Source organism: Trachypithecus francoisi, unplaced genomic scaffold, assembly GCF_009764315.1.
Source record: "Trachypithecus francoisi isolate TF-2019V2 unplaced genomic scaffold, Tfra_2.0 Lachesis_group15, whole genome shotgun sequence".
Taxonomy (NCBI): Eukaryota; Metazoa; Chordata; class Mammalia; order Primates; family Cercopithecidae; genus Trachypithecus; species Trachypithecus francoisi.
The window spans coordinates 11,035,758-11,049,624 of record NW_022681460.1 but is presented as its reverse complement, the minus strand read 5'-3'; the positions used below and the strand labels follow the sequence as shown (position 1 = coordinate 11,049,624).

The 13,867-nt window shown below is 36.0% G+C and overlaps 1 protein-coding gene across 4 annotated transcripts in view; it reads left to right on the top strand.

The window, feature by feature from the left end:
* Nucleotides 1–13,867, top strand: part of REV3L (REV3 like, DNA directed polymerase zeta catalytic subunit) — a 186,587-nt gene that overhangs the window by 66,341 nt on the left and 106,379 nt on the right. For all 4 annotated transcript variants that reach the window (XR_004442723.1, XM_033234306.1, XM_033234307.1 and 1 more), the window contains 2 exons: nt 6,482–6,671; nt 11,706–11,780. Coding sequence is in view for 3 of the 4 variants with exons in the window: in XM_033234306.1 (XP_033090197.1) it covers nt 6,482–6,671; nt 11,706–11,780 (265 nt within the window). In the remaining variant the exon portion in view is untranslated. The remainder of the gene's footprint in view (nt 1–6,481; nt 6,672–11,705; nt 11,781–13,867) is intronic.

Sequence of the window (13,867 nt, the reverse complement as noted above, 5' to 3'; positions counted from 1 at the left end):
TTTCCTATTCCCAGATGCCATGTTTCTCTTGCTGTCAGGTTTCTGTACATACTGAAAACATTCTTCTTCATTTGCTTGGCTTAATCTGATTCATAGTTCAGATATCAGCTCAAAAGTCACTTCCTCTGATAAGCCTTCCTAGATGCTCACAAGTCTGAGTTAGATACTTGTGGATATAGCCATAGGATTTTGTACTTACTGAGCACCTGTCATACCATACTGTAATTGCCTATTTATTCATCATTTTCTCCAAGTAGACTGTAAAGTCCATGAAGTCAGTGGCTGTTTTATAAGCAGCCTGTGGTTTAGCACTGAACATTGGGTCTCCACAAATTACTTGAGTAGAGAAATCATGACTACATTTATGAATAAAGGAATCAACTATACCCAGCACTATATATACAAAAATACATTAGACAAATGTATGAATAAAGTAGACTTTTGAAACATCTGGTATTATTTCAGGGATATAGTTTCTCTTAGTATTGTGGGATTAATCATTTAAAGCCAGTGATTCTAGATAAAGTTCTGTATATTTTATTTGAAGAAATAAAATGGCATAAATAAATGTGAAACTCCTAAGTATTATTTACAAATAAAAGGAGAAAATGAAAGAAAACTGTTACATATTATGCTTTGTTTTGCCTTTAAGGCAAAATATATATATGTATTTATAATATAAATATATATATAAAACAATCGGCTATCACCTGGTCTCGTACTGTGTTATTTTATAACTAATTTTCATCTGACTATAAATACATCATAAACATTTTCTTATGCTGGGAAATACACTTAAACATCTCCTGTTGCTGAGGTTAGCAAACTTTTTCTATAAAGAACCAGATAGCACATATTTTAGGTGTTGAGGGTTGTCGGGTGTCTGTTGCTGCTACTCAACTCTCTATAGCAGAAGCAGCCATAGACCATTCTAAATGGCTGTGGTGTATTCTAATAAAACTTTATTTACAAAATCAGGCAGCAAGCAGCATTTGCTCTAGAGCCACAGAGCTATTATACAGATATAACATAATTTACTTATTTCCCTATTTTTGGAAATTTAGATTATCTTCATTTTTTTTCACTATTGTTAGTCATACTCACCTCACATCTTAGTATCTGAATCTTTGTGTACATTTTGAAGTTTTTCCTTAGGATAAATTCTGAAAGTCTAATTTCTGAGGCTGAGTACATCCTTATGACTTTTTTTTTTCCATGAGAATAGGTAATTTAACACTTTCTGTGACTGAGTTTTGTTTAGTTTGTTTTGTGGTTTTGTGGAGATGGGATAAGAAAGATGGAGTAAAATTTAGAAAGACAGAAGCAAAGAAAGACTGGAAGGAAACAGATTGAGTTAATGATAGTGATATAAAACTTGAGATGTTCCAGGAATAAGAAAATATGAAAATTTTTATAAACATAAATTTTCTTGCTCACATGCCAAGTTTTTCTGTTTTACAGCTCTGTTGAAGTTTGTTTAAAACCTTGTTTAGATTGAATTTGAGATTTGGGAGATGGGATATGCAAATTACACAGTAAATATTTCTTATTCTCCTAAGATACTCTTAGGCTATCACTATTTTGATTTTAATTATACATCAGCTAAAAAAAAAAAAACTTTTCTATTCCAGATGATGATGGAGAAAGAAGTCTAATTAATTAGAGCAGAGATTGGCAAACTACTATCCATAGGCCAAATCCTTCTTGTTGCCTATTTTTGTAAATGAAGTTTTATTTTAACTCAGTCATGCCCATTCACTTAAGTATTGCTTACAGCTGCTTCCAGGCAGAGTTATGTAATTGTGTCAGATACAGCATGCCCCATAAAACCTAAAATATTTACTGTCACCTTCCAGAAAAAGTTTGCAGACCCCCAAATTAGAGGAATGGTACATTTAGTCTTTGTGTTTATTAAAACTGAATCTACACAAATACCCCAAGTAATTTTGCTACAAATAGGCTAACAAGATTTTAGATGGGCAGTTTAGAGACCAAATCAAGACACCTAAATTGCAGAATAAAATGTTGAAAAATGACATAAGAAATGTTGGGATGTGGAGGACTTAATGTTTTGTTTTGTTTTTGTTTTTTGAAACAGAGTCTTGCTCTGTCGCCCAGGCTGGAGTGCAGTGGCGAGATCTCAGCTCACTGCAACCTCTGCCTCCTGGGTTCACGCCATTCTCCTGCCTCAGCCTCCCGAGTAGCTGGGACTACAGGCACCGCCCCCCCCCCACCACCACACCCGGCTAATTTTTTGTGTTTTTAGTGGAGAGGAGTTTCACCGTGTTAGCCAGGATGGTCTCGATCTCCTGACCTCGTGATCCACCTGCCTCAGCCCCCCAAAGTGCTGGGATTACAAGCGTGAGCCACCATGCCCAGTCGATGACTTAATGTTTAGAATAATTCTGGATTCTGTGAAAGATGAAATTCAGAGCACCTACATACTTCCTGTTGAAGAGGCATCTGCCTTTTGTTATGTACTTACACACAATGAGAAGTAGCCAACACTACAGAGTTTGTTATGTACTTACACACAGTGGGAAGTAGCCGGCTCCACAGTTTTGCCATGGTGTCAAGTTTTGATGGCGCTTTTTGAAAAAACTTTTGTAGTTCCTGAATTAGGGAACATCAATCAAATTGGAAAATTCAGACTCTTAAATTTTTGAAACCTGTGTACATGGGCTAATTCTCCCAAAGACGATCTTATTTCTGTTGGACTTGTCTCACTTCAGTTTGCCATAATAATGAGAGGGACCCTTCAGAGGAGGTGAAAGGGAGTTGTTGCTTAAAGGGTATGAAGTTCCGGTTAGACATGATGAGTAAGTTCTGGACATCAGTTGTACTGCATGGTGACTGTAGTTAATAATGTATTATATACTTGAAAATCGCTAAGAGATTAGATTTTAAATATTCTTACCACAAAATAATAAGTATGTGAGGTGATGGATATGTTAGCTCGATTTATTCATGCTGTGTACATATCAAAGTGTCATGTTGTATACCATATATATGTACAATTTTTATGTATCAGTTTACCTTAATAGAGTTGAGGGAGTAGGGATATTTTCTTTCCTTAAATCTATATGTTACCTAGAAATACCTAATATCCTGAATCCTTTAAGAATCCAAAATCATTTAGTAGAAGGTTTCAAAATGCCATAACTTTCACTAATTTTATAAAAACATTCTTGAAAGCATCTTGTATATGGAACTTCTAGAAGTATAGTGGAAAAGTGCCTGAACTGAAGTCACAAGTTCTTAACTAGACCACTAACTAGATGTTGAAAAAAGCTGGGTTTCTAGTACCAGCTACCTATCTCTGGACTTCTTTTAGGAGAAAAGCCACTAATTTTAATGCTAAATCCACTAATTTGGGGACATTTTCTCACAGTTTAACCTAATCCTTACTAACGAGAGTTGTAGTAGACTAGTTTATCTCTAAGGACTTTACAGTTCTGTATCTCCACACCTTTGTGTGAGGTAGAGCTAGTGGAGGGAAATCAGTAGAAGTAGTGTGTAGCTTGTCAAGATAAAGCAATGCTATTACAGAACTACAAATTTTATGGTAATAAAAGACATACTATTTCCAAAAAGCAGTTGACTCTCGTGTTCATTTTTACACATTTCTCTTTCCTTATTTAACTTTTGAGTTTCTTATTTTATCCTGTTTCTTTCATTTTCTCTTTATATCATTCTTATTCTGTATTAGAGCTGTTAGTGCTATGCCAAGAATTTCTTGTGTTGTGGTTGTTCTTTAGGAGGTTGTTCCTGAGGAAGGTTGATGAGTAAGGCACTGAGCCATCTCTAGCTGCAGGAGGACTGGAGAGAGAAGTGTGTCTTTGTTGACAGAGTGACTACAGATTTGGATGGCACTTCAGGTCATTCAGGGTAGGAAAGTGCAATAAGCTGGGGACCCTTCTCAACCCCACACACCCATGTCCTCCTGTATCCCTGATGGTAGTTATATTAACTGTATCAGAGTCTCTCTTTTTTCATGGATGTGTTTCTTCAGATATTCAAAGGCTTTCACATCATTCCTTTCTCCTTAAGCAGTTATTCTATTTTGTTGTGGGTTCTTTAATTCATTTAATAAATATTTGTTAAGCACATGCCATGTGTTTTTTGTTGAGTTCTGGGGACATAATGTTCATCACCTCCCTGAGAGTTTGCCATCAAGTGGGAAAGTCAGATAAGGAAACAGACAATTTTAATACAAAATAAAAACTGAGGAATTAAGGAAGCCAACATTGACTTTTTTAAAACATTGAACCAGCATGGTTAATGGAAAGAGTATTGGTTTTAGGTTTTGTTGATCCAGATTCTATTGCTTAATAGTTATGTGACTTTGGGAACGTTAACCTCCATCAATACTGCAAGATTATCCTAAGTTTTAGAAATACATAGGTAAAGCACTTACCCTAGTACCTGCTGAGTACATAATTTCTTCCTTTTTCCTAAGTTGTACATCCCAAAATTGTTGTAATTCTGAAGCCTATAAATGGAAAGGTAATTCCTCTGGCCCCTACTTCATAGGCGATGTGAAAAGTGGATATAAAATTATTTTTAAGACACTTTGTGAACACTCTGCCCATAAAGAAACTGTTAATACAGTCCAGTTTTATAATTGTTTCTTATAAAATTTATCCAAAATTCCATTATTGAGATATATTGACTATAAACAAATATCTTAGGAATTTACAGTATTGCTTGTAAAATATGGCATTGCACTAGTAATTCTGTAATCACTGGTCTTGAATTTGTCAACTTAAGAGGAAATACTTCACTGTCTTCCCACCTCCCTCAACCTGTAGTTTAGCATACCAGTTACTCTTAGTCAAATTGTGATTTTTGTCCAGAAGGGTAATGGTTATAACATTTATTCTTGAGATATTTAAAAAGCAGTCAAGTAAGTCATCAGTAAATTGATTAAATCTATTTTCTTAAGATTCATCAATATAGTTTGAATGTTCTCTATTTGAAGAATTGAAAAACTATAGAATTTAGGGATTAATACCACGTTGTATTTAGAAATGAAATAGCCAAACTAGAAACTGAAATTGGTATAACAGCAACACAGTTTGTAATTTTTCAAAAGCATGACAATTGGTAGTTCACATCAGAATATTACAATTTAGAGAATCAAATCTTGTTTCATTATGTGACTGATCTTTCCAATTTTGCTATGCTTTATGTAATAACTGTTCCAGATTTATTTTTCTGTCATAAGTATACCTTAAAAATAAGAGAAGCTAATGTTATTTTTTATAAGAAATGTAAACATTAAGATATCAACACAATGTAGAACTATTTTCTATATATTTTGTATAAATCATTCTAAATCATAAATGGGAAATAGTGATCAAACAAATATTTACGTTCCTACCAAAAGAAAAGGCCCAGTGAAGCAGAGTGAGGAGGGATAAGGGGTGGGGAAGAAACCTGAGGCTTGTGTTGGTAGGAGCAGTACAGTGAGAGTGGGTGAGAAAAATGGATGTGTTCTTCCATCACTGCTGTTCTCTCTGTTTGAATTAGACAAATGGCACATACCCAAGGGGAACTAGGGACAATGCTCTGAGGACAGTAACCACTTCCATACAGCCCTGCCAGATTCATGAGAGCAATGGTGCATCTGCTTCTTGTTGCCATTGTTGTTACTTAACCTTGTCGTGGACACATTATTGTTTCTGTGGCATTTCTTTTGTGGGTTCTCACTCATATTACTTTCTTTATCATGGCTGTGCTGGATTGTCTGTTGGCAAGTCAGTACCATTTACCCCTTCTGCACCTTGACTGATACACTGGTTTCTGAGAAGTGTGCATGTTGGCTTTTTTCCCCTCTCATTTTGTCTCCCCTTGTTCCATACCACCAAATATAAAATTTAGATACCCCGAAATCCATTACAGATAATTGATCTGTAGAGATTTTGTTTTGATTTGGTTTTGTCTTTTTTTTTTTTTTTCCTTTTAATGGCAAAATTTCATTTTTACCCTCCTTCCCACTGCAATAGCAAAATTCCACACACTGGAACTGCTTTTACATCCCCCTTTCTCCCAGAGCTGCCTCTCTTTTAAGGAAGACTCTTGTTTGAAAACATTAATGCCAAGAAAGGCATTGATTTATTTAGTAAACTTTTTGTGAATTTTTGTAACCTTCATAACACTGTGCTAAGTGGTATTTATAGATGATTCAGTGAAGTACACAAAACTAGTTGGATTATGAGGGTTAAATAGTCAAAATAAATTCATCAAAACGACTGTTTAAATCATACTGTTATACAAAGCTTGTATTTACAGAATGTTTCCAAGTGTTCTCTTGTAAAATGTAGTTAATACCGGTTACTTTCAACTATGGGTTAATTTTTTTCAACTCTTCCCTTAGATAAGCTGTGTTGCCATTATAACATTTAAATGAGTTTCATGCTGAGTTTTGTATTGTTAAACTGTGTCTGGAAACTAAACTTTATAATGTGTTACATTTTAGGTCAGAAGACATGTCTTCATCTACATGGCGTCTTTCCTTACCTCTATGTGCCATACGATGGTTATGGACAGCAGCCAGAAAGCTATCTTTCTCAGATGGCATTCAGTATCGACAGAGCACTTAATGTGGCTTTAGGCACTCCATCTTCCACTGCTCAGCATGTGTTCAAAGTGTCATTAGTATCAGGAATGTAAGTATATGATAATATATTTTATAATTTCTGTTTATGTTGCTATTTAGAGGAAAACACATTCCGTTGATATACTCTATTTCTTTTACTTCTTGTCTAATGCAACTGCAGTGAATTTCTTACTCTAACTTTTTAACATGAATTTTTATGTCAGTGGAAGGTAGTGAGGCAACAGTGATTTTTGTTGTTTCCTTTTCCGTTTCTCTGCTTCCTAGAACTATAGAAATTCATGTAATTTATTCAGCAAATATTTATTAAGTACTTTTTATATGCTAAGCACTGTTCTAGGCACTTGGGATATATTGCTGAACACAACAAAGATCCCTGCCCATGTGGAAGTTACATTCTACTATGAGAAGCAGATAATAACCAATAAATACAACATTACATTAATTTATTTGCTATATGATAATTAGAACTGTGTAAGGAAAGAATCTATATAAGCAGGATAAGAAGGATCAGTAGTGTGGGGTAGGGAAGTAGACCAGTGACAATTTTAGAGTAATCAGGGAATGTGTCATTGACAAAGTAACAACATCTGAACAAAGACCTGACAAAGTAAGGGAGTAGGAACAGCATGGAAGCCAGGTGACTGAAATGGAAGAGTAAAGGAGAGCTGGACTAAATGAGGTAAGAGATATGAGAGGATAGAGATTGTGAGGACCAGTGATTCTCAAAGTGTGGTTTCCATACTTTGGTTTCCTAGTATCACCTACTATCATTACCTTTACCTAGTTTGACAGCCATGAGAATATACCTCTCAGATCTCCAGATACATAGAGAATGAGTGAATGGCCCCAGCTACTATACGCCCAATTCCAGTCTCACTCCACATGACCTGCTTTCCATAGGCTACTCTTACCCTGCGACTGAGCATGGCAAAGATACTAAAGCAGGTCTGTAAGACATCCCTCTGTCCACTTGAGATGAGACTGGTATCTAGGTCTGGTGGCTATGCCAGCTTCTTCTGGCTCCCGTCTCATTTTCTCTCACATTTGGCATTTACTTCTTGGAGGACTAACACTCCTGGGAACTTGGTAAAACTACATTCTTGGGGCCCAGCAATTTGTGTTTTAATAAGCCTTTCTGATGATTCTTATGCCTGCTTAAACATTTGGTAATCACTCAGTAGGCTAACATAAGGACTTTGACTTTTACTCTAAGTTATTACGTGATTTCGAGCAGCCAAGATCTGGCTTAAACTGGAAAGGATTACTTTAGCAACTGTATTAATAATAGATTGTAGGGGGACAAGAATAAGAGCAGGGAGAGAATTAGGACATTAATCTGGTTAAGAAAATATGGTGGCTTGATATTAAGGTAGAAAAGACCTAGGAATTAAAACAAAAAAGAAAATAGTGTGGCTTTGAACTAGGGTGGTAGCAGGAAAGTAATGTGGAGTCATCAGCTTCTGGATCTATTCTGAAGGTTGAGTTAATATACTAGATTTGCTGTTTGATTGGGTAAGGATTGTGAGAGAGGAATCAAGGTTGACTGCAAAAATTTAAGTGTGTTCTGCTAGTAAGACGGAAGGTGGAGGTGGAGCCAACTGACAGGAAAGATCTGGAGCTCATACAGGAACATTTGAGTTGTTTTATCTCTGTATGAAATCCAAGTGGAGACCTTAAATCTCTGCTTTCTTCCACCGTAATCTAGGCTTTCCTCTGGACCATGATAGTATCATTTTAATTGAATTTTGTTCTATTTTTATCTCATTCCAGAGCAGCAGAAGTACTCTTCTTATACTGTCAATTTAAAATCATTTAAAAATTCTTGAGTGGCTTCTTATTGTTAATAGAATACAATTTAAACTTCTAGCCATAACCTATGTGACCTCACCCCTGTCTACCTCTGAAACTTTGCTTTCTGTATTCCATTCAGAAACAGTGATCTTCTCTCAGTTACTCTGCTATCCAAGTTGTTTCTCACCTAAGTTCTTTGTATATACAATTTTCTTTCCTTGAGTGTGTTACCCTTCCCCAAGCATTCAGATCATTGACCTCTTCAGAGAAGTTTTCTTTGACTATCCCACTTAAGGTATTTTAAGTAGGGCATTATTATTGTTGTTGTTTTTATTATTCTGTATCTCAGCCCATTATTTGTTTTCTTTAGCACTTAATACAATTTGCAGGTATTTTAATTTTCATTTATTTACTTAATTTTTACGTGTTTCTTCCACTAGCATGTAAACTGCATGCTCGTGCACTAGCATGTTACGAGATGGCTCAATAACTATTTGGTTGGATAAATGAATGAGGTGAAAGTTCACACTCATCCTATAACAGAAGCAATAATTATGTTAGGGATAATTATCTACTTTATCTTTTAGTTTTGTTTATTCTTGATAGTTTCTAATAACTTTCCTATATATATCCTCATTTCAAAGTTGAGTCTCCAAACAGCCCAGTGAAATGCATAGTCACTAATCTTCCTGTATTTTTGTATTTGTTAAAGACATTGCCACATTTTTAGAGAGAAGTTGAGTTACAAATCTGGATACATAGGACAAAAGATGAGCTGCTCGCTCTAATTTTTCATTGCAGTTTTCTTTTTTCTTCTAATTTTTTGGTCATTTTCTTCCCTAGATCCCCTTTTTCTTTCTCATTCATTCTACCTTCTCTAATTCCTTTACTCCTTCAATTTTTCCTACTTCTTTAAGTTACATAAAGTTGCATCTAGCTACCAAATTAACATTTATATGAGGTTTAACTCTATTCATTTTAGACTATCACTATCCTGAGGCTGAGTTAAGAGATAGGATCATGACCTTGGGCTAATTTCTGGGATTTCTTCTCACTCATGATATTAGAGAATCTTCTATAAAGAGATTCTCAATCCATCAAAATTAATTAGGTGAGATTTTTCACTATCCACACTCATTTTCCTTCCTATTGATATACTCAAAAAACTAACTCTAATTACGAGATACAATTTTTTTAAACATGAAAACATCTACTTTCAAACTCCTCCATTCTACTTTTTTTCCCCCAAAGAATTCTTTTGGTAAAACCATTCGTCTGGCTGAAGATAACCCATATTTCCAGAGAGCTACCTTTTTATATATGAAACATACCATAGCAGGAAAGGACTGTAATTAAGGCTGAATTTGCTAATGAGAGAGAATGATATCATTTATGTAATGTGTCTTTCTTTAACCCATTCTTCATGGCAACAAAATAGGGTGAACAGCAGCAAACTAGACGGGAAGTGGTATTATAAAAAGTTAAGAAAAGGGTGAAGGGTGAGAGGGAGGGACGGTCAGGTGAGACTTTTCTAAGAAGGCAAATTAAGCAGAGTTCTGAATGAAGATTAAACAAGCCATGCGGAAGTCCAGAGCAGAGCTTTCCACTTGAGGGATCGAGTTAGAGGGCCTGAAATGTTAAGAGTGGCTGGAGGAGAAGGAAGAATGGTATGACTTGAGATTGCAGTGAGAGGCAAGGATGAGATGAGGAACCCTTTAGACCTTGGTAAATAGTTGAATTTTTTTTTTTAACAGAGATTACTTTATAGCAATAATACATATGGCTTAAAACAACTAAAAAAATTGTTTATACCCAAAATAATGACTCTGCTACCAAATTAGTCCTTTATTTGATGTCCACTACACTATTAGACATCACAGAGAGGTGGTGTCCTAATGAGAGTAAATTCTGTTATCTACTGCCTGTCATAAGGGAACAATGTTTTTAAATGAAGAGTGATTAGGTTTATCCACCTAAAGATTTAACTATGTATTAACAGACCACTTTTAAGCCAATACAAAGCCTTTTATTTCATTCACAAATTTATACCTGTTTATTGTTTCTAATTACATCATCTTTGAAAATAGTGTCCTGTATATCAGCAGTTGTAATGTAGTTTCAGATCCTCTTGAAATGATGTGAAAGTTCAACTTATTTCATCTTGCACCGAGGATTTCTCTCCCTGTTATGTAGTCTTTTGTTTCCCCCTTTCCTCATTCCAGCTGATACCCTGAGAAAAAACTCAGCCATAACATGATTAGGTTGCTTAAGTAAGTTCATGGTCTTTTTCAGTCTCTTAAGTTCCTGTCTACACAGTTTTTTCACAGGCTTCTCTTGATATGGTTGTGTGTTACAGTTTTACTCGTATCAGCTACTGAAATATATGCTGTGTGTACATATAATAGGTAAATTGTCTCTGCCTGTTGAACTTATAAAATTAATAATAAACAGCTATAGGAAAGTAGTATAAATGTTGTTAATTAAAGGACTTTGTTGATGAAGAACTTCAGTTTTTGTTTTTCTTTTTGTTTGTTTGTTTATTTTTGAGATGGAGTCTTGCTCTGTTGCCCAGGCTGGAGTGCAGTGGCGCAATCTCGGCTCACTGCAAGCTCTGCCTCCTGGGTTCACGCCATTCTCCTGCCTCAGCCTCCCGAGTAACTGGGACTACAGGCGCCCGCCACTGCCCCTGGCTAATTTTTTATATTTTTAGTAGAGACGGGGTTTCACCGTGTTAGCCATGATGGTCTCGATCTCCTGACCTTGTGATCCGCCTGCCTCGGCCTCCCAAAGTGCTGGGATTACAGGCGTGAGCCTCTGCGCCCGGCCAGAACTTCAGTTTTTAACAAAAAAATGAGAGCCAGAAGAAGGTGACTGAAAGGTCTGTTTCTCTCATATGTAGAGTAAAGCAAGCAAAAATAGGTTTTCTTATATGTGGAGTAAAGAAAACAAAAAACCACTTAAAAAGTCTTAATGTTTGAGATTCAGGGTTGGATCGTTTGCTCTTCCTTTTTGTCCATAGTTTTTTCAGAGTGATAATTTTTAATTCCCATCATCAGTAATGCAAAGAAAGTGATATTTTTTACACTTTTTAAAAAAGCTTCAGTATTTCATATGTTAACCTGTGCTAGGTTTAACTGAAAGGTTTGGGTTTTTTTTAATTGTTTTTTGCGGGGGTGGATAATATTAAACGTAAGACTGAATTTGGCCAGCTGAATCTAATTAGGGCAGTAAGTTGCATTATTTCATCTCTGAATTATGAAAATCATTTGTGTATCTTTTTCTTATATTTCAGGCCTTTTTATGGTTATCATGAGAAGGAAAGACACTTTATGAAGATCTATCTTTACAATCCTGCAGTGGTGAAAAGGTACAAAGATCAATGAAACCAAAACGTGAATAATTATCATTTAAGTATTTTAATAATAAAACAAATCTAGAAAGAAGGCCTCTATAGTTTGTAGTCTTATTAAAGACAGAGACCGTAAAATACACATGTATGTGTATAGGGAGAGACCAGTGGCTTGAACTCTATGAAGGATATTTTAGAGGTGGAGGCTCCCAACTGCTTCTTTCCTGTTACAGATTAGAGAGTTTATAGAAGTAAGTAAGGAAAGGTTATGCTGCCGTGTATGATGTTAGCCCTCTTCTGGCCAGACCTTAGTTCAGCATTAGGGAAAGTTGCTCTTTAGCTTCAAAGCAAGGAGAAATGTGTAGGGGTGAGTCCAGAGCGAGAGGGCTTCTGAGATCTCAGAAACCTGTTGACTCTACTAGATGTTGGTGAAATTTTATATTCCAGGTTTTTTGTTGGTTTTGGTTTTGGTTGTTTTTTCTTCTCTCAGTTAGTCCCCCTGCCTCTAGTTTATCCTCTCAATCATCTTGGAGCCCAGGTTATTGAGGACAGGGAAGGGTACATATATGGAAGATTTTAATCATCCTTTTAGATTCAAAACAAGGATTTTCACTATGTATAGTAGCAAGCTAGGGTAAAAGTGGCTTTGGAGGTGTACTCAGTACTGTTTTTTCAGGAGGTCTTGGATGTTTTCAAGAATCTCTTCCATCTATTGGCTATTCCCATCTTTCTTTCCAATTCTATTTTAATATTAATAAAACTTTGCTAATTATACGCACACGTTCATACTCATAGAAACACCTTTCTCTTATAGCCATTCTCCTTGAAAGATTTATCTATACTTTGTGTATCCAACTTCTTACCTCCCATTCATTGTTTGTTTGTTTGTTTGTTTTTTGAAACGGAATCTTGCCCTGTTGCTCAGGCTGGAGGGCAATGGCACAATCTCAGCTCACTGTAATCTCAGCCTCCCGGGTTCGTGCAATTCTCCTGCCTCAGCCTCCTGAGTAGTTAGGATTACAGGCACCACCACCATGTCCAACTAATTTTTTTGTATTTTTAGTAAAGACAGGGTTTCTCCATGTTGGCCAGGCTGGTCTAGAACTCCTGACCTCAAGTGATCCGCCTGCCTTAGCCTCCCGAAGTGCTGGGATTACAGGAACGAGCCACTGTTCTCGGCTTTCCCATTCACTCTTTAATTTACTCCAGTATGGCTTCTACCCCAACCATTTACTGAAAATTGCTTTCACTAATGACCTCTGTGTTGCTAAATCCAGTTTTAGGTCCTTACTTTTTGAACTCATGGTGATGCTTATGATGCCTTAAAACGATCCTAAATGTCAGCTTCTGTGATATATACCACCTCTCGTTTTTCTCATACCAGTCTGATCATTCGTATTTCTGCCATTTTGTTGGTTTCCCTTTTAACATCTATGGTTGCTTCTTAGAATTCTGCCTTAGACTTTCATCTTTTCTCTGCATATTTTCTCTTCCCTCTACAGACTTATCTACTCCCATGGGTTTGTTTGGTTTTGGTTTTTGTTTATCTTTATGCTTTTGACTTCCAAATGAATATGAATAGCCTAATTTCTCTCTAGAGCTTCTAAACAATATATCAAACTACCTACTGGGTAGATGGAATAGCCCAATGGTTATGAGTGAGGGCTCACAAGGCAGAGAAAATTTGATTTGAATTTTAGCCCCTTTGTTTTTTTAAGAGACAGGATCTTGCTCTGTTGCTCAGGATGGAGTGTAGTGGCGCCATCATACCTCACTGTAACCTGGAACTCCTAGGCTCAAGTGAGGTCCTCCCACCTCAGAGCTCTTCTGCCTTTTATTTGTGTGATTTTTAAATCTGAGATAATTTCTTTATTTGTAAAATGGAGATGATCGTACCACAGACTTGTAATAAACATTACTTGTAATAAAGTACTTTAGCACAGTATCCAATATATAGTGATCAGAAATATGTTAGTTACCTCTGCTATGTTAATAAAATGATTATTATTTTCTTTGTGATTCTTTTCCAATATTATTATTGGATCCCCACTATACCTAAATGCCCTTGTGTCTAACTTGAGTTTGTCCTTATTCCCCTTCCAAAA